Below are 24907 nucleotides of genomic sequence, written 5' to 3' on the forward strand. Positions count from 1 at the left end.
AAATCCGAAGTCAGACTCGGACAGTCCGAAGACTGTCAGTTCTTCTTTACTATGATTTATTAGATTCTAACACTGTCTTGCAGGGTATTTGCTCGGACTAACCTTGTTTTGCAAGAGAGGAACCTGCTGGAAAAAGGTGGTCCGGGCGCCCGGGATGGATCCGGGCGCCCGGAGGTCCAGGCGCCCGGAACAGGTCCGGGCGCCCGGGACCAAGTTTTATCCCTGCCGTGACTTCGCAATGTGGAGCATCCTGGTTGGTTGGCCACGTCACATTCCAGGCGCCCGGAAGGGATCCAGGCGCCCGGAATGTCATATAAAAAGAGGGTCGAGGGAGCAGCTAAAAGACAAGATATTTCTAAGCTTTCTTCTGTGAAGTGCAGCCATCGAGACGACCTTGAAGTGCTACGACTCGACGCCGACGACCCGAAGCTCAGACTCTTCGATCTTTCGTTGTCAGTATTAGTTTTTGCTTTACATAATTGCAATCTCTACTGTATTCCAGTTGTAATATTTTACAAGCTTATAGTTGTTGCCCACGGAAAGTGATCAAGGATCACGAGCCTTCGAGTAGGAGTCGTCCCATGCTCCGAACGAAGTAAACTCCCTGTGTCGTTCTGTGCTTGCATTACTTTTTCCGCTGCGTTACTTAATTTTAAGATTCCGATATTTCGAAAAACGAAATAGCCACGAGCGCTATTCACCCCCCTCTAGCGCTTTCGATCCATCAATAACGATGTGAGATGCATAGGGTACAGCCTGGACTCAAGAATGCTTATATCTGTGCATCAATATGAGTCTGGGCGTTAAACACCTAGTCAACAGTAATCAAGTCAAGTCTTCCAGCACTAGTCAAATCTAACTGGATCTATTGACTTAACTTGACTAACTAAGTGAAAGCTATTGCCCTCTAGGTAATCAGCTAGTAGCTAACTGGTTAGACATATGGCCGCAAAATAAGTGCTTGATTTTTAAAACTTTTTTTAGGCATGAACATTAGGGCTCTGATACCTTACTTAAAGCGAAATTAACTAATTTACAATCAATCTAACTCAACTCATGCTTGAATATTTAGGATTAAAGCTACTCCCTTGCCCTCAAAAGCTTTTTGTGTACTTTTTGAAAATTCTGGCTAAGTGTTTTTAGACTAAGCTTTCAAAATTCTGGCCATTTTAAAAAAAGCTAAAGTATTTTGAAAATTTAACTAAGTACTTTTCAAAGTCAACGTTTTACTTTTTTTAAAGAAAAATTGCTCTTTAGACCTTGGTTTAAATTAGCTAAGAATATTATTTATAAAAAGCTAAATGTTACCAAAATATTCTTTCCCTTTAAAACCCTAAGGTTTCAAAATTTTGACTAAGTTGCTATGCTACAAAAGAAATATCTTTCTCTAGCAAAGTGTCTCAAAGCTTCTTTACTTAGTCATTTTCCTCTTACCTTTGGTCTAAAATTTTTTTAAAGATTTTTTTCAAACATGTTCATTCTTTTTGATAAATGGCAAAGGGGGAGAGTAGAGAAATTTAGAATTCAAAAGCAAAAATTTATTATAAAGAGAAAGTTTAAAGAATGCCTTTATTAAGGGGGAGCCTAACAAAGTTTAAGTTTTAGCTTAAACATGAATGCATTTAAAATCTATTAAGCTTGCTTACTTAAACTTAATGTATCTATTTTACATAGCTTTGAATTTCAGTTGCCATATCAAAAAGGGGGAGATTGTTGGTGCAGGAAGCATCCAACGATCGACCGTTGTTTTGATAATGGTAAAGGAATTCAAAGTTAAGTTGTCTTGTGATCTAACGTACTTAATTGAGTGTTTCAGGAAAGTCCTAGCTGCGGTTAGGCAGGTGGAAAATCCTAGGGGGTGGTAACCCTAGGACATAGGGGGTGGTAACCCTATGCGGAAAGTCTTGGCGGGTCGAGAGCTTAAGGAAAAAGTCCTAGGGGGTAACCCTAGGTGGAAAGTCCTAGTGTCGCGAACCAGGTGAAAGACTGGACCAGCCTGGAAGCGGAAGTCCAGCAGAAAGTCCGGAAGCTTCGAACGCTGAGCAAAAGTCCAGTCGATTTGAAGGATCACACTGGCAACAGGTAAATCTCCTGAGTGGAGTAGGTGACGGCGTGATCCCCGTAGAGGGAACAGTAGGCATTGGGTCGACCTAGAGTTTCCGGTTGGAAATCTGAAGTCAGACTCGGACAGTTCGACGACTGTTAAGTTTATCTATCATATTAGTTCTGTGCTAACTTTGTTTTGCAGGGTTTGTGTTTGGGACTAACACAATTTGCAGGAACAAAGGAGCAACTCAGACCTCGGATGAACAATGTCCGAGGCGCCTCCATAGGGCTTGGAGGCGCCTCGGGTACTAGCCGAAGCCAGCTGTCCAAAAATGTTGGAGGCGCCCTATATGGACTTGAAGGCGCCTTGGAGCTGGGGTTCAAGGTGCCTTGGACTGGCCTTTAAGGCGCCTAGAGGAAGATAAGCGCAGAAGGAGTCTGCGCAGATCTACGCGGCTGAATCGGCTCATTGGAGGTGCCTCGGACAACCTTGGAGGCGCCTCTAACACTATTTATAAGGGGACTTTGAACATCAGCTCAGAACAACTTCTTCCAAGCAATCTTTCTGCTACAAGCTGCTTACGAGACGATCCCAAAGTGCTGCAACGAGATCCCGATGATCCGGAGCTTCAGCTTTCAGTATTTCGTTGTCGGTATAAAGTTTGTTTACTGCTTTTACATTGTACTTAGTTTGTAATAACAACCTTCGAGCTTATAGTTGTTGTCCACCGGAAGTGATCAACGATCGCAGGCCTTGGAGTAGGTGTCGCTACAGGCTCCGTACCAAGTAACCAACTTGTGTTAGCGTGTGCTCTTTTATTTTTTCGCTGCATTTATTTACTCGATTGTTTTACGATTCCGAAACGAACGAAATAGCCACGAGTGCTATTCACCCCCCCTCTAGCGCTTTCGATCCAACAGATTAGACATGTGTTTGATCAATTAAGCAAGTTCTTGACAGATCAAAACACACCTTGATCAAAGTGCATGATTGCTGACCTCTTGTGTTGATATTCAAAATCGATACGAAGAAAACAAAAATAGTTACACAGCGGAATTAAAGAACTAGTTGTACCTTTTCTTTATAGCTAAAGACCTTTTGATCTTCTGCCGTATTCCTCTCCTCTTCTTGGATATCGTGTGGGTGATGATCTACCAAGATGACAACACCATCCTTCTCTTCTCGATTTCCAAACTGTCGGTTATAAAAGAAGGCTCTAGGATGGGGCACCTTCTAATCTTCTTCCTCTTCTTCTTTCCGTCGATCACCAATGGATTGCTAGGAAGGGTTTCCAGCCCTAGCTAGGAGGGGAAGGGGGGCGCCAACCCTAAGCAAGGAGAAGGGGAGGGGCGCTGGCCACAAGGAGGGAGGAGGGGAGGGGCGGCGACCACAAGGAGGAGGATGTGTGTGTCAGCCCTAGGAGGAGAGAAGATTGTGGAATTAGAAAATTAGGTTTTAGGGCCCACCACCTACTCCTTTTTATAGGCTTGTCGTTGGTTACAAAGAAAGAAAAATAACAGAATTTTGTTTAGAAAAAATCAAACCAAACTATGTTAAACCAAACCAAGTTAAACCAAACCAAGTTAAGTTAAACCAAACCAAGTTAAGTTAAACCAAACCAAGTTAAGTTAAATCAAACCAAGTTAAGTTAAATCAAACCAAGTTAAGTTAAACCAACCCAAATTATGGATGGGTGCATGCGAGGCTTTATATAGAGGCTACAACAGAGACCTAGAGGAGGAATTGGTTTAGGTTTCCTAATGGGCTTGGGCTTCTTGTGTTCGGCCCGAACACCCAACCTAAGTCCATCAATAATAACGCATACCACTAAAGGGTTATTATTGAACTATCGCACCAATCCCATATTACACTATGGGCTCCTTCTTATCATGAATGTGTTAATCTCCCTATGTTTAAGATATCGTATGTCTGTGAATTAAATGAGTTATTGACAACTCAATTAATTAACATCTGATTCCAAGAGTAGTACCACTCAACTTTATTATCATGCCGGACTAAGTCCACCTACAGGGTTTACATGATAATCCTTATGAGCTCCTCAAAGGGACATCATCAACATAAATAATGAGGACACAAATTCCTTTTATAATCAACAACACACCATATAAATAGTATTATTTCCCAACTCATTGGGCCTATAGATTTAACGAATAAATCTCACCAAGACATACTGATCAAAAAGGTATCAAACCTAGGTCCTGAACATGTGAAACATGGTTATATCACTACCCATGAGCATGATAGATCGGGTACAAGATCAATACGAGATGCAAACAAACAATCAATCAAACAGGCAACATGTATTGGGCAGTGATTAACCGAAACAAATAGGAAACACAATTAATGTAACATATTATTTTCATTACTAAGCATATCAAAGACAATAAGTCAAAAGTACCCGCCTCCAATAAGAAAAGGTCCACTCCGAAATAGATCCCTCGTCGAGTCACCGTCTCGAATCAAAGTCCTGTACCAATCAATGTACATATTTTTTTTTATTTAGCTAAATTCATAAGAATTTAAATAGCTAAATAAAATCCACGAAACTAAATTAGGGAAAACCCTAATCCACATAACCATCTGCCTACCTAAATTAAATATAACAATTGTCTAAGGTTAATTATCTTAACCCTCGTTCCATTTTAAACCAAACCAATCTACATCAGGGATCCATTATCCATAAACAATTATAAGATCCAAATCCAGATAACCAAATAAATCTACACAAACCTAATGATCAAATAATTATAAATAAATTATGTGTCAACTCATACTTCATCACATATATATTCAATCACCCAATCCTTACCTTAATCTGAAACCTCAGCGGTTGTTCCACCGTAAGACAACGTGCTGCCAAACGAAGTAATTGCTGCTGAAAATCCTCTACACTGACAGGATCACAATAAAAACCCACAGCAACAATTAAATACCCTACACAACCAATTAGGGCAGCATCCATACCTCTGTAATCTGAGCCCCAAATCAACACTTGCCGGCCAAGACTCATCAGGTTCTGGTGTCACTGCTTGAATCTGTGAGCGGAGAAAGAAGAACAACAGATCGACAGTGGAAGCTAAGCCGCGGGAGGGAAAAAGAAAACCGATCACCACAGATTTTGAGGAGAAGCCAAGGCTCGGAACTAGGGCACAAATGAAACCCGGCCACCGTCGCTAGGGCACAGAAAAGGTGGCACCGTGAGATGGGTGTTGCGGCTGAGGCTGGGCAAAGAGGCGACGTCGCTGGACTGCTTCGTGCGGGAAGAAAGAAATCAGGGCAGAGGCTAGGGCAGGAGGGAGGTCGGCGGTGTCTCGTCGGAGGGGTAGCCGCCCACGGTGCTAGGGCACAACCCAATCAGCACTGGCGTTGCTGGACGGTGTCGGCTGAGAGCAGTGGGGAAGGTCGGCTGCCGGCGCTCGAAAGAGGAGGAGAATCGGGTGGTGGCTCGACCGGCTCGGCAGAGAAGGAGAGAAAGATGAGAAGAGGGAAGAAGTGAAGATCGGCTCGGGAGAGGAGAGGGGATGAAGAATCGCCTCGAGCGGTTAGGGCTCGGAGGCGTCGGGCGCGCGAAGAGGAAGAAGTCGGCACGCGGGTTCAGCGTCGGAGAAAACCGGAGAAAAAGAAGAAAAAAAAAAGAAAAGGAAAAGGAAAAATTAAAACTTTTCCTCATTAAAACAGGGTAGCCTAAACAGGATTTTCCGAACCCCGTTTTCATCCCCGTTAACTCGTCCATACGAGCTCCGAAAAATTCCCGAAAAATTTCTAAAAATTCCGGAAAATTCCCTTATTAATATTCGCCTATTTTCGGTATTTTACAGGACACCCGGCCGGAAGTAAGGGGAAAAGGACAAGGGACATCTTTTTCTGACAGCGGGCATGTTCTACGTTTAGGCCATACTCCAAATTTTACGACAGGGGGTTCCGCTGTCCCATCGAAGACATGCTTGGACTGTAGCAGTATGGGGTCAGATAAGCTCACTGACAGGCCCTTACTGGGGCATGGGCTGAAGACACGTGTACACCTCTGTATGTGTGCATTCGCTTCTCCACTGCCGTATATAAAAGCCCTCATCCTTCGCCGGAGGTACGCATGATACAATTTTTGCAGCCACTTCTTCACTGTTAGCTTGCCTGACTTGAGCGTCGGATGGTCGCCGCCGGGAACCCCTTCCCGGCCCGACTTCTGTGCAGGTTCGTCGGAGGTGCATACGATCAGTTGACGATCTACGTCAGCGACCCGGAGAGCGCCACGTGCCTAGCGTCCGTTGATTCAACTTTCGGACAGGATCATATAGTAAAATGTATATAAAAAATGGGAAGAAATAAATAAATAAAAAAGGCACATTTTCACCATAATAATATTTTTGTTTCAAAATTATCAAAATAATACCTTAATTAATATATTTGTTATTTTTAAAATATATTTATTTCAAAATTATTATAACAGTTAAGATAATTACTCTAAGGCAAAATTGTTTAAAATTAATAAATAATATTATCTATGAAATAGTATTATATTATAATATTTTTTATTGATTTATTAAAATTCTCAAAATTATCAAAATCGGTTCAAAATACTTTAAAGCCTTATAACGACTGTAGTCATATATTTTTGATATAACATTACTATATTTATTTAATTAATTTTGCAAATCAATTTATTTTAATAGGTAGTTATTTTCAAAATAAAAACAAATAATATTAGAATTAAACTCTATTTGAATATAAAATATATTGAGTTGCTATTTTAATATTTTTTAAAAAGGAGCATCGTTTCATAAGCCATAATAAGTGTTTTTTTTCATTGTTTCCTAAAAAAAAAATTATATAAGTATTAAATAAGATATAATATTATTTTATAAGTTTAGGCAATTGTCCATATTTTAAAGGGCGAATTATATTTTATCCCCCGAAGTTTACTTAAAATATGAAACGACCATCGTGATTTCAAAAGTAACAAAAAAACCCCTAAGATTTGACTAAAGTAATAAAAAAGCCCCTTGATTGATCAGCGATAGTAGTCAACTGACAAAGATAAGAAAAAGACATATATACTCTTACGTTTCAGTGGGGAAAAAAGTAAATAATTACCTGCAGTAACTGAAAATTAACTAAAGTAAAAAATTACTGCAACTTAAGAGAGTCATTCTACTAATCGATTGTATAAACCCTAAACCCACAAAGCCAGAATATCTTTGATTACAAATTCCTTACCGAAATATAATTGATTACTCTTTACCGTGAAAGAAACAAAACGTGAGAAAGAGGAGTCTGGTTGGGAGCATAAGACGAGGAGAATGACTGGTTATGGTTTGGAGCATAAGACGAGGAGAACAAATTTTTACAATAGATACATTTCGGTAAGAAATTTGTAATCAAAGATATTCTGGCTTTATGGGTTTAGGGTTACACAATAGATCAATGGAATGACTCTCTCAAGCTGCAATAATTTTTTACTTTAGTTAATTTTCAGCTGTTTAAGGTAATTTTTTACTTTTTTCCCCGCTGAAACGCAAGGGTATATATGTCTTTTTCTTATCTTTGCCGGTTGACTACTATCACCGACCAGTCAAGAGGCTTTTTCTTAATTTAGTCAAACTTCAAGGACTTTTTTTGTTGCTTTTGAAATCACGAGGGTTGTTTCGTACTTTAACCAAATCTCAAGGGGTAAAATGTAATTCACCCTATTTTAAAAAAGAAAATGCATCCCCCACCGACCCGTTCGCCACTTTTCCGGTTGTTGCGCAGGGGTTGAAAAAAAAGCGGAGATTTTGGCTAGACTTTCCGATCAAAGAGTTCAAAGAACTAGTTTTGATTTTTTCTTCCGTCTCTCTGGACCTCGATTGAGTGAGAGAGACCTCTGATTCTGGCGGAGTAGGAATGGCGGAGGGCGGCGGAGCTGGAGAAGCCGCGTCCGGTGACATGAAGCTTGAGTTCACTCCCACGTGGATTGTCGCCTCTGTTTGCTTCATCATCATCTTCGTTTCGCTGTTCGTCGAGCGCCTCCTCCACCGCCTCGGAAAGGTCGTTTCTTTTCTCTCTCTCTCCCTTTCTTCTTCTTGCGTACTCTACATTGTGAAATTTGGCAATCTTTCAGGTCCTCAAGAGGAAGAACCAGAAGCCTCTCTTCGACGCCCTCCAGAAGGTGAAAGAAGGTACCTTTCGCTGCCATTTCTTCCTTTTCTCCCTAGATCGGTTGGTTTGTGTGTCATATTTTCTAAAAACGGGAAGTTGGGGTTTTGGGGGGCAGAGTTAATGCTCCTGGGGTTCATTTCGCTGCTGCTCACGGTGCTCCAGGGTGCGATCCAAAAGATCTGCATCCCTCAAGGATGGACCCACCACATGCTTCCCTGCAAGAGGGAGGATTCCACTGACAACCATGGTACTTCCCACTTCCAGTCTGTGTTTTCTGCTGGCATCTATGGAGGCCATCGAAGGCTGCTCTCAGGGGGTGGATCGGAGGCATCTCATTGCTTGAACAAGGTTTGTTCGGTGCCACACCATGTTTATTTATGTAACTTATGTTTCTATCTGAGTTTTTATTTAGTTTTCTTCGAGTTAACAAGTAAATTTTGAGTATGGTCTTCCAGATGTACTATAGTTTCTGTGGCATGCCACCAAATCTCCTCATTCCAGGTTCTACCCTTTCATGAAAGATTAATCAATATTTTTTTATGAGTTTTGTGAGCTATAGTAGCATTTAGAGGTCCCTAATATGTCATACTTAGATTATATGCAAAATACTTCTGGAACGAGTCGAGAAATGTCTTTTATATATAATGTTGAACTTAGTTATCTTGGTTAAAGTTGATAAGGGAAGATGTGTAACTAATTATCTGCTGATCTTTGTCTCATCGAATAATCCTCTAATACTTGAGATGAATGGCGTAAATAATGATGTTTAGACTTATGCTATGATCCTATCCTACACTGTTTTCCTTATAAGAATGAACGCTAGACACAATTCGAGTTTAGTCACTTATGACAGTTTTGTATATTGTTTTGCGAAGCATTTTAAGTAGGTCCATAAGTCCATTTGAGTCAGTGATTTTCAAAAGTTTTTATTTTTTCAATTCATAAGCTAAAAGAGAAGAATGAGTCACTTCTTTGGTAATAATAGAGTAAAAGGGAAACCATTTCTCTCCTGTCAGTCTTGCATCATTCATTTCTTGTTTACTATAGCACATTGGGCCACATCATATTTATGCACTGTTTCACTCTTTTCCTGTTTTATCATCTTATTAATTTTTTTTTCCTTCCAGTGAACTTCTCTAGTATTATATATCCTTTTGGAATGATGTTATTAGCAGTCTTTCTTCTCAGAAAAAAGGAAAACTTTTCATATCATTTTTTTCAATTAATTCTTTCTAGTGAAATATGCTAATGACAGTTAATAGTTGACATCCCCTTAGCTAACCCCCAAATTGTTGGGACAAATGATATTTGAAGATGATAATTCCTACCTTCAATGTTATTGTGTAATAGCAAATTATATATAGCACATTTTCTATGTATATCCTTATTTCTTATCCTTGTCTGTTTATGCACTAATAATATATTTATGATTTTACTGGTTCTTTCTATGCAGGGAAAAGTTCCATTGTTGTCGCTTGAGGCAATACATCAACTTCATATCTTTATCTTTGTACTGGCAGTCACTCATGTTGCTTTTAGTGCCCTAACTATGCTTTTAGGAGGAGCAAAGGTATAAACTTTCATTAATTTGCTTGTTGGCTGTTTAATAGATATTCACAAAAGAACTTATTTTTAAGAATCTTTAGCTGTAACCACCCATTTTGTTTTTTTGAATCAGATTCGTCAATGGAAGCAATGGGAGGAATCTATCCAGCAAGAAACCAAAGAAAATGGTATGCTTTGGGCCTTCAGCTTGATATTGGCTTAATGTGGTAGTCAGATGCAAGACTTCACTTTGTCTGTTTGTCAAAGCATACTAGTTACTGATCCTCTCATCTTTAGGTGTAGCTCCAAAAAGGGTAAGGCATGTGAATCAAATTCAATTTATCAGAGACCGCTTCAAGGGTATTGGTGCAAACTCAGTGATCATGAGTTGGTTGGTAAGTTTTGATCATACCTTGGAATATACTTGACATTAAATTGTGTATTTGTCATGTATTCCTTACTTTAGCTGTATTTTGTTGAACTTGGGACATTGAAGCTGCAAATCTGAAATGACACTTTCTTTTCTTCTGAAAACTCAGTGTGGGTTTTATCTTAGGTCTCCAACAATGCATTCAGTAACTAAAATGTAAACACAGCCATCTATATTTCTTTAAGCTGCAACTCTGGACTCTCTACTGTGACTGGTATCAATCTTTTTTTTGTCTTCTTTGAGCACAAAAATCTACTCATGTTAAGTACACATTCTTGGACTTGGATTTGCTCCATTTGATTCAATGTTCTCAACCACTCTTCTGTAGTTGCGTTACATGGTATCATATGTAAGATTCTTCCAGAGCACTGTCACGGAGGTGTAAAACCTTCTTCAAATATGCCAATCCTTTAAATTTCTTCAAGCGTTGAAGTTCACTTTTTCTTTAAATTAAAATTTACTCTCTTTTAAGTGCTTGGAATTTTAATATCTTCTACCTACAATTGGAAGTCAGACTATCCGAACAAACTTGAAGGTGATCTTATGATTCATCAAGAAACTAGCATCAATCTTGTAATAAACTTGATGGTGATTCTATGCATGGTTTAAAATTTTGAGCCATATCCGAGTTTTGGTTTATGACCAGAAGATATGGTTTCAGTATCATATTGTGCTGCGTCGATACAGTGTACTTTTTTAAATGTAAAATATGTTAATTAAAAAAATATTATTATAATATTTGATTACTATAAATATTTACTATTATGTTAAACTAATAATTTAAAAAATAGTATTAAGTAAAAATTAATTTAGGATTAACTAAAATCTAGACATGATGATTAGGATCAAAAGGTTTAAATTAAATTGTATTTAATTTATTTTAATTAGATTAAGAAGATAAAATTTATTTAAATATAGATGATGATATAGTAGAGATAGAGTTTGATGGCGTAAAAGGATTCATAAACCTCACCTAGTGGAAAAGACTTGGTTTTTGTTGTTGTTGTATATTTAAGGAGAAAAGGAATAAAACAAAATAAAAAATAATTTTTTTCGTGAGTTTAAGGATGAAAAAATATGGGGAAGAAAAAGAAAGAATTAAGGGGGGAAAGAATTAACTATTACAACTACTACAATAATAACCAAGCTTTATCGCACTAGGTGAGGTCGGCTATATAAATCCTTCTACGCCATTGAACTTTTCCCCTACTATATCATCATTTATATTTAAATAAATTTTATATTATTAAGAATTAACTATATATATTTTAATAGAAAGAATTAACTATTAAAAAAAATTAATAGTTAAAAAATTAAAATTGAAAAAAATTGCATAAAAATAAAAAAATTAAATTGAAAATAAAATTCATCCTTGCGCAGTCGCGGGGCCTTGTTCGAGCATCGTAAGTCATTTGTGTGGCTGCAGGGCCTTGAGCGAGGCATCTGTGAGGCTATGGGGTCTTGCGCGAGGCATTAGCAAGGCCACAAGGTTTTGCATGAGGCCTAGAGAGGTCGCGTGGCCTCTGTGCGACCGAGTGGCCTCTGTGCGGTCGGGTGGCCTTTGTGCGACCGGGTGGCCCCTTGCAGCCGGGGTGGCCTTTGTACGATCCGGTGGCCTTTGTGCGGCCGGGTGGCCTCTGTGCGGCCGGGTGGCCTTGTATGGGGCATGCCGGTGTTGCCGTTGTGCCAGTCAGTCAACGGGTAGAATGAGATGTTGTAACTGTGCCACCTGGCATGATACGAGATTTTAAACCATAATTCTATGATTCATCTAAGAAATTAGCATTAACTTTTAACTGTGCCACCCAATTTTTCTATGAATTATAATAAGATCTAAACTTATTATAATTTTCTTTGTATATTATATATATGAGGATTTGTCACTTTAAGTTACTATCAGTTTCTTTGGAAGATACTCCTAACACACCTTTGAGAATGGCAGTATGACTCCATTTATCTGGGATGTTATTGCAGTCACAATCTTCTTTCTCTTGCTTCTCGTTTAACTATGAATATGATGATATCTTGTGTCTTGAAGCTCAAGCATTCATTAATCAGCGGATTAGAAGATATGTGAAATAATACTCCTTTTGGATTTTGCAGCATTCATTTGTCAAACAATTCTACGGGTCAGTCACAAAATCTGATTACACCACCATGAGGCTGGGTTTCATCATGGTAAACAATATTCTGAGACCCAAAGTTAATAGTTCATTTTTGTTGCATAGTGTTCACTTTAAAAGTGTCAATCACTAATCTAAATCTGTATGGTTGTGCCTAGCTGATTTTGGAACTACACATGTTTTCTATTAATATTTGAATCCTCTTCCATTTCTAGACTCATTGCAAAGCCAATCCAAAGTTTGACTTCCACAAGTATATGATTCGGGCACTTGAAGCTGATTTCAAGAAAGTTGTTGGTATAAGGTAATTTAAATCATAAAGCAATTTTTGACACTTAACCCTGTTATAATGATAAGATTTTTCTAATTCATGAAACTTATCATCTTAAACAATAACGTGTTAAAATGCTTTTATTATATGGCCCTTATATTTCTCTTTCTTTTCAGTTGGTATCTCTGGGTGTTTGTCTTCATTTTCTTGTTGCTGAATGTTAATGGTAAGATACCATCCAGAGTTTTCATTTTTTAAGGGAAATTTTCTTTTGTATTTTTTTTATGTTTACACACAAATTTCAAGATTGTGCAGATTTATGTAGGAATTTTGTTTAGGTTCTTTTTAAAATACCAAAACTTTTGTGCTGCAAATATCCAGAGGTACACATAAGGTGGAATAAAAATTGGCCTAAATTTTTACAAAGTGGACAGTCTCATCTGCGTCTATTTTTTTATTCAGTAACATGAATCTCTATGGATCTGTTTGAGGTCCTAGTCTTGTATTTGTCTCTGTGAAGGGAAGAGGAATCTCTTGTACTTTCTTGTGATTTTTTTTTTGAAGCTGTTCCTTCTCTTTTCTATTATTATTATCTCACTTTCCGATATTTTTTACTATCTATTCTTGTTTTCTTCATTGCGATAATGGTCGTGCCTATATATAGGCACATGAGACCTTGTTTGGAGCTCAAACTTTAACTTCTCTTGGCTTGGAATCGATATGTGAGACCAAGCTAGTGAAATTTATTCGCTGATTTTGATGTAAACATGCTTTGTTAGGACCATTTCTTGTAAAGTAATTTTTGCCAAATTGTGAGATGGTTTCATCATCCAAGCCAAAACAAACTACATCCTCTGAGATGAATAGCTTCTTGGAGACAATAAAAACGGTCTCCAAGCCAAGACAAACTTCATCCTTATCTTGTAGGAGAAGAAAAAAGACTGTCTCCAGCAAGTGAATGGTAGTCGTGTATGGAAGAACAATTACTTTGGAGGGATGATCAATCTGTAGCAGGACACTGTGATGTAAACTTGAAATTGAACTCGTCATATGATGATCAGTAATGATATTTCTGTCACAACTAATTTATTTTTGGATATTATTTCCTAATGATGTTTTTAAGTTTATCTTATGGTTTCCAAATGACCCTTTGGGGCTTTAGGTTGTAGGCTGAAAACAAGATAACTCACCAATCTCTGATAAAGTCATTCATTGTGAAGGAGAAAATGCTCAATATCTGGCAGGCTCAGTTAGTGATGATTGATTTAGGGTAGCTGTTGCCTTTTTTCCCCCTACATTAATACATCAGTTTCTGGACCCCATTGATCTACTATTGCACATCACCTTCTATGAGCGTGACTTCAAAACTACCCTCAAGACCATCCACTTAATAATATGATCTGAGGAACTGATGGAGATTATAATGGTTAATCAAGTCCAAAGAGTGTTAAATAAGATTTAGGTTTGAAGGTGAGTTAGTATTTGTATGACCTCTGACTATTAAAGTTGACACAAAATAACAAACAAGATGATATCTGTATGTCCTCTCACCCAAGATTTAGCAATGTCTATCTGTTGTGGGAAATTGGTACCTGACCAGAACAATTGTGTTAGAACCATGCAGGTGTCCTGGCACGTGGTGCTAACACCAATTAGGAGACAGGTTCCAAGAGAACTATTTCATGTGGATCATGCTTTGTCCATGTTGATCCAATGACCCTATTTCGACAAGTAGAACAATATGTTTCATCCGTGCCAAAGGAAAAGGAATGACATTTCCACCCATGCTCTCCCCTCCACTAGGTTGCTTCATCTAGCTAGACAGAAGTGAGCTCATGCAGAAGCTAACATCAGGGTCTCATTTACTATCTCTACATTGTAACATTGTAGCATTGTAGCAAAAGATGATTACGCTCATCTTAGACGCTCCTCATAGTGTGTCCTTAGGTTATGTGAAGGAAGGTAAATCACGGGCCGATGATCGCTAAGTGGCTAAGGGGTGGGAGGAGTTTTTCCCCGAGGGCATGTGCCGCAAGAAATTGATCCCTGTCCTATTGTAGCAAATCTGCCTCCCTCTAGTTAACTGGGCAGCCCGTGGGGACCATTTGCTATCTCTACATAGGAAGACAAAAAGAGGGAAATTTAATTGAAAAATAAAAGAAGAGAAAAAAAATGTATGGAAGATTTGCTGAGAAGTAAAAAAAACAAGAGGATACAAGCATTGCCTTGGATAGATCTCGACAAAAATTCATTCATATTAGTGGATCATCAGATTGCTACTGCGTTCCAATTTATGTTATTATCATGGTTATCTTTTGTCCTTGTACCATTATATTATAGCCTTCAAATAAACTTTTCTACTGTTATGCAATTTCAGATTATCACAACATTGATATCAGAGTAAGAAAATTTGTTCTCACTTAACTCCATATTCAATTTTGAAATATATAGTCAATCCTACTTCAATGGAATCAAAGTTTTATTTATTTTTTACTCTCTACATATATTATGCTTATGCTGTTACATTCAACTCGTGATTATTGTGAGAAGATATGAAACTACTGGTTTAGCATTGCTCCTAGGATATTCTGTGCAACAACATTATCCGTCCAATAAATAGTTAGCCATCCTTTATTCAGGGTTCCGCTGGACTGTGTTTATGCTCATTGAGAGGACTTGAGAAACCTGTTTTTTCTTGTGCAGGTTGGCACACATACTTTTGGATATCATTCATCCCTCTGATTGTAAGTCTTCTTCCACAGAACTTGTAATTTATGTAGATTTGCCATAGCCTACTTCTGGCATCTTTAGGTCCCTTTGTTTCACCGAACATATTTTTTTGGACAATGCTTTCCTCATTTTCAGTGTTTGGCATGACAGAAGAGAATCGATGGAAATTTTTTTCCTTGCCAACTTGAAAATATGAGTATGGTAAGAGAAAATGACGTGTCAACTTGAAAATATGAGTATGGTAAGAGAAAATGACGTGTGCAAAATGAGTGGAAAATGTTTTCCTCCAGCGGTATGTGAAGTCTCTACTGTCCACCCCCACCCTTATCTTATGAGGCTTACCCTGTAGTCTGTGAGGCCTCTCCCCCTTCATCATTGATCACTAGCTCTCCTTCACCCTTGACCATGAGTCAACAACAATTGCGAGCCCTCTCCATCTCTGCCATTATCTATGTACCACCCTTTGCCCTCAACTGAGACTGTAAGCCCCCCTTTCCTCTCCATTTCAACTGCAAGTTCCCTCCATCATCCATCATCTATCATCTGTAAGCTTCTTTGTGGGGAAGAAGCTTGTGCCAGAGAAGGAACAATATTTTTTCCCTCGGCATATAGTAGTTGACTATTGGTACACTAACTTTTTCTTGTGTAAAAGTTTTCCTTGTAAAAATTCCCAGAAAATATTTTACATAGATACAATATTTTACATGAAACAAACGGATCTTTGGTGAGAGCCACAAGTAGTTGACTATTGGTACACATAACTTTTTCTTAGTATCTAGTGATTTTAACTTTATTTGTACTTCTGCAGCTGCTGCTTGCTATTGGCACTAAACTGGAGCATGTGATTACCCAGTTGGCTCATGAGGTTGCTGAAAAACATTCTGCGATTGAAGGAGATTTGGTCGTCAAACCATCCGATGATCACTTCTGGTTCCACCAACCACGCATTGTCCTGTACTTGATACACTTTATCCTGTTTCAAAATGCCTTTGAGATTGCATTTTTCTTCTGGATTTTTGTAAGTAGCCTTTACAATCCACTTCATGCATGGTAAAGAAGGGAAAGTAACAGATTAATTTTCCCATGTAGACCACATATGGCTTCAATTCATGCATCATGGATCGGGTCAGTTTTATAGTCCCCAGACTTGTCATTGGGTAGGTCAAAATGTCTAATGTTTTTTACACTTGAAACTCAATACATGAGTGTCGTTTTTGGTTCTAAATGCAGATATTTTTTATGCAGGGTCATCATTCAACTCCTCTGCAGCTACAGCACACTACCCCTCTATGCTATTGTCACCCAGGTAACAAATATACACTTGATACCCTTGTTCTGATCCAGTAGATTGATGCTATAACTGAAACTTCTATTTCGGTTAAAGATGGGAAGTTACTTCAAGAGAGCTATATTCGACGAGCATGTGCAAGAGGGGCTTCTAGGTTGGGCACAAAATGTAAAGAGGCGCAAGGGTGGAAAGGCGGGCAATGGGCTCGCCAAAACAAACAAAAATGAGAATGAATCTTTGAGGCAGGTTGAGATGGAAAGGCTGGACGGACAGAGGGCAGTTTACAACCTGGAAGAAGGAAGAGCTGGAGTTAACTAGATCAAGTATATCTATGATCAAATAGCCTAGCATATATATACACACGCATATTCTCCTATACTGTCATCAATGCGAATCATATTATCTCTTTTGTATGTTATTCCTTGTTGTATCGGTAGAAATCAAACGAAAGCTCGACTGCTCCAGTGGAGTTTTCTAGTTAGAGGTATCCTTTTGAGATATGAGAGTTGTATGGACATATGTTAATGTTGGATTTGTTTTGTTTCTATGAGGGCCAGTTCACAAGCACCATTGTTTATAAGCACCAGTTTACTGTATTTTTTTGTTATAATTTTCCCCTGAAAATTAAAGAATTGATACTAACAAGGTCAGAGAAGGGTGGTCTCCCTCCTCTTGTAGGATGTGAGAACTCCCTTGACCCTAGACATTACTAAGTCAGGATTCAAACCTCATTGGTCGCGAGGACTGCTGGTTAATTGGGAAGTCATCCCCCTCCCCATGTGTCCTTTACGCAACTAAAAGCTTCAACCGAAAGTTCGAACATGATTCATGTTGAGGGTAGGCATCCGCTTCGAGTTAGCTACTATAACAACCTATATTTATACTATAAAATATAATGGAAAAAGGAAAATAAATATACTAAAATAGCTAAGGAATATACATTCTTTTGTTTGATTCACAAGAATCGAATTCATAAAGAATAACTATTGCTATGTTTGATTCGCAAGAATATTTAAGGAATAGCTTTAAAAAGACGAAAATATATTTATAATGGTTTTTTATATAATTAAATTGAAATATAAATAACTATAAGCAATATATTATTAAAGCTTGATATAAATATATATATTTTTTTACATTCTTTTGTTTGATTCACAAGAATCGAATTCATAAAGAATAACTATTGCTATGTTTGATTCGCAAGAATATTTAAGGAATAGCTTTAAAAAGACGAAAATATATTTATAATGGTTTTTTATATAATTAAATTGAAATATAAATAACTATAAGCAATATATTATTAAAGCTTGATATTAATTTTTTTTTTTAGTCCCCAGGCCGTAGCACAGATGGGGAGTACATGGTTCTGTGGCTAAAAGGTCCAGGGGTCGATCCCCGGAGTGTCACTGTCTGGGGTTAACGTCTCCGTTATGCACTTTCCACCTGTGTACCTGCATTTACCTCCCTCCATATCCGTGGGACCGGCTCTAGGGGCCGCTGATGTGACGGTTCCATATTTTTTTGATATAAAATTTTTATGAAAACAAATTATAACTACTTAAATTTTGGTAGAATACCAAGTACCAACACATGTACCATCTAAATTATTAAGTCTATTGCTTGGGTGCAGTGTTAGTAGTAAAGCGTCTCGAGGAATAAAAGAGTTTAAATTTCAATAGAGATGAATATTTTAGAAGTTAACCTCATTTATTTGATAGATGAACCAAGAGCTTACCTCCCAGATTAATTGGCCGAATCATTTTGGATTATCAAACACAAAACAAAAAAAAATTATCAAGTATATTATGTTTAAAAACTATAATACATGATTAATAAAATCTCAAGGTAGCATCATTTTTAATGGTGTATAAAAAAAATAAAAGATGTGCAAAAAATTAAAATCATAAATTTCAAAATTGTCTACAGCTTTATAATTAAATATTATAAACATTATTAAATCATTAAATCATGAAGGGACAATAATAATAACAATTACTACCACAAAGTTTTATCCCACTAAATAAGATCGACTATATGAATCCTTTTAAGTATTTTGATTTTAACCCCTATTATATCATCATTTATGTCACGCCCCATAGGAGTCCTTACCCGACAAACGGACATCTTTCTTATACCAGTGACAATTGAAACCTGGATATAAGGCCACAGGGTTGTACAAGTAATAAATAACAGCCCACACGACTGGAACAAAAAGAACATAACCACGTAGTTGTATAATAAACCGTCTATATAGTTGTACTAAAAACATAACAGAAGACAAACAGGCAGGTCACCCAAACCAAAACAACGAACTGTGAGACAGCTCAGCTTAAATACAACAAACATCATAAACAAAAGAGGTAGCCACGAGACTAAATACTAAGTCCGAGTCAAATTATTATAACACCAAATCTATAAACCAAAATGTAAGTCACGCAGAAGAAAGAAAGACATAAAATCATTCTCGGATGCGACGTGGGACTGGTAGACAGGATCTCTGAGCCACACAACACATTCTTGAAGGCGCTGGAATTCCGTTCTGTTTAAATTTCCTTGTACAAAAATTATACAAGTACAGAGCTTTTCTTAGCAACCCGCATGTTCGATCAGACATGTGTTTGATCAATCAAGCAAATTCTTGACGGATCAAAGCACACCTTGATCGAAGTACAAGGTTGCTGGCCTCTTGTGTTGGTATCCAAAATCGATACAAAGAAAACTTAACTAATTACGCAGCGGAATCAAAGAATTAGTTGTACCTTTCCTTTGTAGCTAAAGACCTCTTGATCTTCTGCTGTATTCCTCTCTTCTTCTTAGACGTCGTGTGGGTGACGATCTACCAAGACAAAAACCACCCTTCTTCTCTTCTTTGTTTCTAAACCGCCGACCACCAAAAGGAGGCTCTAGGATGGGCGCCCTCTCCTCTTCTTCCTCTCCTCCAAGCCGCCAACCCTAAGGTGGAGTTGGAAGAGATTTGTGCCGCCAGCCCTAAGGTGGAGAAGGAGAACCTTGTGCTGCTGGCCTTAAGGTGGAGAAGGAGAACCTTGTGCCACTGACCCTAAGCAAGAGAGAAGGAGAACCTTGTGTCGCCGGCCCTAAGCAAGAAAGAAGGAGAACCTTGTGCCATCGACCCTAAGTAAGAGAGTTGTGGAAAACTTATGTTTAGGGGGCGTCACCTCCCCTTTTTATAACCCTTGCCGTCCGTTACAAAGAAAGAAAAATAACAAAACTTTGTTTAGAAAAAATCTTCCTTTTATAACCGAATTCTGTTGGGGTGGATGCGAGGCTTTTTATAGAGGCTACAATAGGGACCTAGAGGAGGAATTGGTTTAGGCCTCCTGATGGGCTTGGGCTTCCTGTGTTCAGCCCGAACACCCAACTCAAGTCCATCAATAATAACCTATACCACTAAAGAGTTATTATTGAACTACCGTACCAATCCCATATTACAATATGTACTCCTTCTTATCATGAGTGCATTAATCTCCTTATGTTTAAGATATCGTATGCCCGTTAATTAAATGAGTTACTGACAACTCAATTAATTAACATATGATTACAAGAGTAGTACCACTCAACTTTATTATCATGCCGGACTAAATCCACCTGCAGGGTTTACATGATAATTCTTATGAGCTCCTCAAGGGGGAATCATCAGCCTAAATAATTAGGACATAGATTCCTTCTATAATTAACAACACACCATATAAACAGTACTATTTCCCAACTCATCGGGCATATTGATTTAACGAATAAATCTCACCCATTGATAAGTTAAAGAAATAAATACTAAGTATACATGCTTGTTATTATATAGAGATTAAGAGAACGCACATCCATAATAACAGAGGTTCTGTTCTTTTATGTAGTCAGTACAAATCAAATAACCTCAAACGGTCCTGCTCAATACACACATAGTGTACTAGTGTAATTTTATAGTCAAGACAGATTAATACCAAATTACACTACAATCGTTCTAATCGTTTGTCCCAATCCATCTTAGTTGTGAGCTACTATTTATAATTTATAAGGAACCGATAACATGATCTTCTGTGTGACACCACACACCATGTTATCTACAATATAAATTAAATGGGCAACTGTATTGACATATATATAAATATAAAATGCAAATATTTGACCAAAGTGATTATCATTTCAAAATATTTCAAGACAGATGTTCATACAAAAGCTAGGCTTATAGTATACTGTTAGAATGTATACTAAAAGTCTAGCTTTTTGTATACATATTTATTTTGAAATGAGAATCACATTGGTCAAATGTCTGCATTTAGTTAAATGTAATTGTCCATTTAATTTATATTATAGATAACATGGTGTGCGGAGTTACACAGAAGATCATGTTATCAGTTCCTTATAAATTATAAATAGAAGCTCACAACCAAGATGGATTGGGACAAACCATTGGAATGGTTGTAATGTAATTTGGTATTAGTTTATCTTGACTATAAAATTACACTAGTACACTATGTGTGTATGGAGCAGGACTATTTGAGGTTGTTCCTTTTATACTGACTGTATAAAAGAACAGAATCTCTGTTATTATGGATATGCGTACTCTTAATCCTGATATAATAACAAGTACATGTACTTAGTATTTATTTCTTTAATTTATCAAAGGGCGAGATTTATTCATTAAATCAATAGACTCGAAAGTTGGGAAATAATAATATTTATATGATGTGTTGTTGATTATAGAAGAAAACTGTGCCCTATTTATTAGGATGATGATGCCCCCTTGAGGAGCTCATAAGGATTGTCATATAAATCCTGCAGATGAACTTAGTTTCAACATTGTTAGCTAGAGCCCTAGAGCCAATCATTTAATGATTGTATTATGGACTTGTTGTATCATATTCTATATAAATAAAGGCATTTGGTTTTTGGTTATTATACTTACTTGTATTGGTGCCAAATAAACTAAGTATAATAACGTCCTTGAGTAGAAGGTTCTTACCTATATCAATCGGTTAGCTGAACCGATAGTGAGATGATATAGGGAACACTACTCTTAATCATTCCTAGTCGAGTATTAACATTCAGGGACAATGTTAATACAATAAGACTAGCATGTAGGTCAACTTGATGACTTGATCTCACAAGTCATGGATATAGAGATATCAAGTTGACACATGGGTATGCATTAGAGAATGTATATTAAATGACCCGCCATGAGAAAGTATCATGGATCGTTATATGAGTGTCATATACTTTCTCATGTGGCTATTAGTATTACTACTAGTCCTTGGACCTAAAGTCACCATGGATCCCTACATAAGGAGTTATGTACTTTGGTTTCGTCAAACGTCACCCGTAACTAGGTGGACTATAAAGGCGATTACTGGGTATGTAACGAATTATGCAGAGCGATGTAGATGGGATCTATCCCTCCTATATAACGGGAGAGACATCGGTATTCTTGATAGAGTGAGACCACGAAGTGCATGGCCATGCCCAAATGAGTCAATATGAGATATTGAGCTCATTTGTTTTAGTGAGTCTACTTGGAGTTCAAGATTTAGATTGATTAGAGGATGACACGGTCTATACCTCACATTGATCAATCTAGATATCTTGGATTGAAGGACACTTGTCATATATTGTGAGGAGTCACAATTAGTAGTCACAAGGTGATGTTGGATCTCAACATTCTTGTAACTTGGGTAGTAATGATGTATTGCTAGATACCGCTTATTACTTATGGTCCTAAATGAGTTTAGGGGCATTGCCAACGTTACAAGAACCTATTGGGTCACACACAAAGAACAAGTGGATGGAGATTAGGTTCATATGATGAACCAAGAGGATTAGATTAATGTGATGAATCAAATTGGATTAAGAGTAATCCTAATTGAGCTAATTGAGTTAGACTCAAGTTAATTCATGTGTTCAATGAGTCTAATTTAGATTATGACTCATTGAATCAATTTAATTAAATGAATTAGATTCATTATATTAAATTGGCTTGAATTAAATGGTTGGATTAGATCAACCATGAGAGAGATTAAGTCAAGTTTGACTTGACTTGAGAGGAAGAGGAAGAGTCAAGTTTGACTTGACTATTTGCCACATCATTAGTGATTTGGCATTAGGAGGACTAATGATGATGTGCCACATCATCAAAGTGTGCCACCTCATGGGGGTTACAAATCTATTCTTTTTAATGGCCACATTTAATGAGAATGGGGGTTACTTTTTTGGTTTTGAATGAGAATGAATTTTTCATTCACTCACATTCACATCATCTTCTTCCTCAAGCTCTCTTTTTGCTCCTTCTTTTCTCTTGGTCGTGGGTTTCAAGCAAGGAAGAAGAAAGGAGAGTGAATCTAATCCAAGAAGAAAGGTTAGTGAAAGTCACATAGAGTTTTTAGAGGAGTGTGTTCTCTTCTTTTCCTTTCTTCATCTTCTAATCCTATCTGAGAGCATCAAGAAGTGCTAGCACACTTGTGGTGTTCTCTTCTCCATCCTTGAGTGTTAGAGAACACTTCTTGTTCGTGTGGATACTACTAGAGGTGTGTACATTTGAACACACTCGAGATCCAGCGTACCTTGGATAAGCGGGATTTGCAAAGGGCACGCAACAAGGGTAACTTTCTAAACATGTAGATCTAAGTGTAGATCTAATTAGTAAACTCATACATGTAAATTTTTGTTCTATACTCTTCGCACGGATCCGGTGGCATGGGGATTTCGGGGTTTCCACGACGCGAAAAAGCGGTTTTCGCGGCCCGAAAAATCCAACAGTGGTATCAGAGCCACGTGCGAAGACATGTACGATTTAATTTTGTATTTTTATGAAAAATATAGCTTCTGTGAATTTCTGTAATTTCATGATTTTTATAGTTTTAAAGGGTATTTTTCTCGTAGAAGCGAAGTACAAGTGTTTAGACACTTGTAGGCTTCGACTACCGAGAAGATTTTTCCGTAACGGCAATGTTTCGACCCAAATCTTTTTGGGACTGCGAGCTAAGGCACTGTAGGATCGCTTAGGAGCAACTCGTGATGGTTAGATCACGGGTAGGTGTTGGGTTTTTCGGGCCGCGAAAACCGTGTTTTCACGTCGCGGAAACCCCGAAAGCCACAAAGGCAACGGATCCGTGCAAAGAAAAATTTCTAAAACTACGAATACGAGTTTCACACTCCAGATCTACAGTAGATAAGTGTTATACCTTCGATGCGTGCCCTTTTCGTAATCCCGCAAGTCCAAGGTACGCCGGATCTCAAGATTATCAACGTAGACAATCCTCTTGTAGTATCCACACGAACAAGGTGTGTTCTCTAACACACAAGGATGGAGAAGAGAGCACCCAAGTGTGCTAGCACTTTCTAGGGCTCTCGGGTAGGATTTAAAAGGGGAGAAAGGAGAGAAAAGAAAAGGAATCTCACATACTCCTCTAGGTACCCTCCTTTGTAACCTTCACTTCACCCTTTCTTTTGGAACTCAACACATTCCTCTTCACCTTGCTTGAAACTCTCGGCCAAGAAAGAGGAGAGAGAGAAGAGAATGGCTAGAGGAAGGAGATGAAATGAATGAGACTAATGAATGAAAATTCATTCCCCCTCATTCACTTGTGTGGCCGGCCACATGAGTAACTCCCACTCATTTAATGTGGCCGGCCACATTAATGGGAATGGAGGCTTGTAACTTCCATGATGTGGCATATCATGATGATGTGGAGCATCATCATTGGTCCACATCTTGCCATCTCACTAATGATGTGGCAATTAGTCAAGTCAAACTTGACTCTTCCTCTTCCTCTCAAGTTAAGTCAAACTTGACCAAATCTCTTCCATGGTTGATCTAATCTAACCATTTGATTCAAGCCAACTTAATATAATGAATCTAATTTATTAAATTAAGTTGATTTAATGAGTCATAATCTAAATTATACTCATTGAATACATGAATCAACTTGAGTCCAACTCAATTAGCCCAATTTGGATTACTCTTAATCCAATTTGATTCATCAAATGAATCTAATCATCTTGGTTCATCATATGAACCTAATCCAATTGGTTCATCATATGAACCCAATCTCCATCCACTTGTTCTTTGTGTGTGACCCAATAGGTTCTTGTAACGTTGGCAATGTTTCTAAACTCGTTTAGAAACATAAGCAATGAGCGGCATCTAGCAATACATCATTGCTACCCAAGTTACAAGAAATGTTGAGATCCAACATCACCTTGTGACTACTAATTGTGACTCCTCACAAAATATGACAAGTGTCCTTCTATCCTAGACATCTAGATTGATCAATATGAGGCATAGACCGTGTCATCCTCTAATCAATCT

The 24907-nt window shown here is 37.9% G+C and overlaps 1 protein-coding gene across 1 annotated transcript; it reads left to right on the forward strand.

Annotated features, from left to right (window-relative positions):
- Positions 1-7794: 7794 nt before the first annotated feature.
- LOC122001411 (MLO-like protein 1) lies at positions 7795-17154 on the forward strand. Its single transcript, XM_042556130.1, has 14 exons — positions 7795-8092; positions 8166-8223; positions 8319-8551; positions 9657-9773; positions 9882-9936; positions 10046-10143; positions 12282-12356; positions 12517-12605; positions 12749-12798; positions 15276-15316; positions 16111-16320; positions 16392-16459; positions 16548-16608; positions 16687-17154. The coding sequence occupies exons 1-14, from the start codon at positions 7949-7951 to the stop codon at positions 16906-16908; spliced, it is 1521 nt and encodes a 506-aa protein (XP_042412064.1). The 5' UTR covers positions 7795-7948; the 3' UTR covers positions 16909-17154.
- Positions 17155-24907: the final 7753 nt, after the last annotated feature.

The sequence above is a fragment of the Zingiber officinale genome, chromosome 7A, assembly GCF_018446385.1.
Source record: "Zingiber officinale cultivar Zhangliang chromosome 7A, Zo_v1.1, whole genome shotgun sequence".
In the NCBI taxonomy this organism is placed as follows: domain Eukaryota; kingdom Viridiplantae; phylum Streptophyta; class Magnoliopsida; order Zingiberales; family Zingiberaceae; genus Zingiber; species Zingiber officinale.

Bases quoted from the DNA above. Each gene is read 5' to 3' on its own strand.
- LOC122001411 (XM_042556130.1), top strand. From the start codon at position 7,949: ATGGCGGAGGGCGGCGGAGCTGGAGAAGCCGCGTCCGGTGACATGAAG. The intron at 8,093-8,165 runs GTCGTTTCTTTT...GCAATCTTTCAG, and splicing joins TCCTCCACCGCCTCGGAAAG to GTCCTCAAGAGGAAGAACCA. The intron at 16,321-16,391 runs GTAAGTAGCCTT...TTTCCCATGTAG, and splicing joins CATTTTTCTTCTGGATTTTT to ACCACATATGGCTTCAATTC.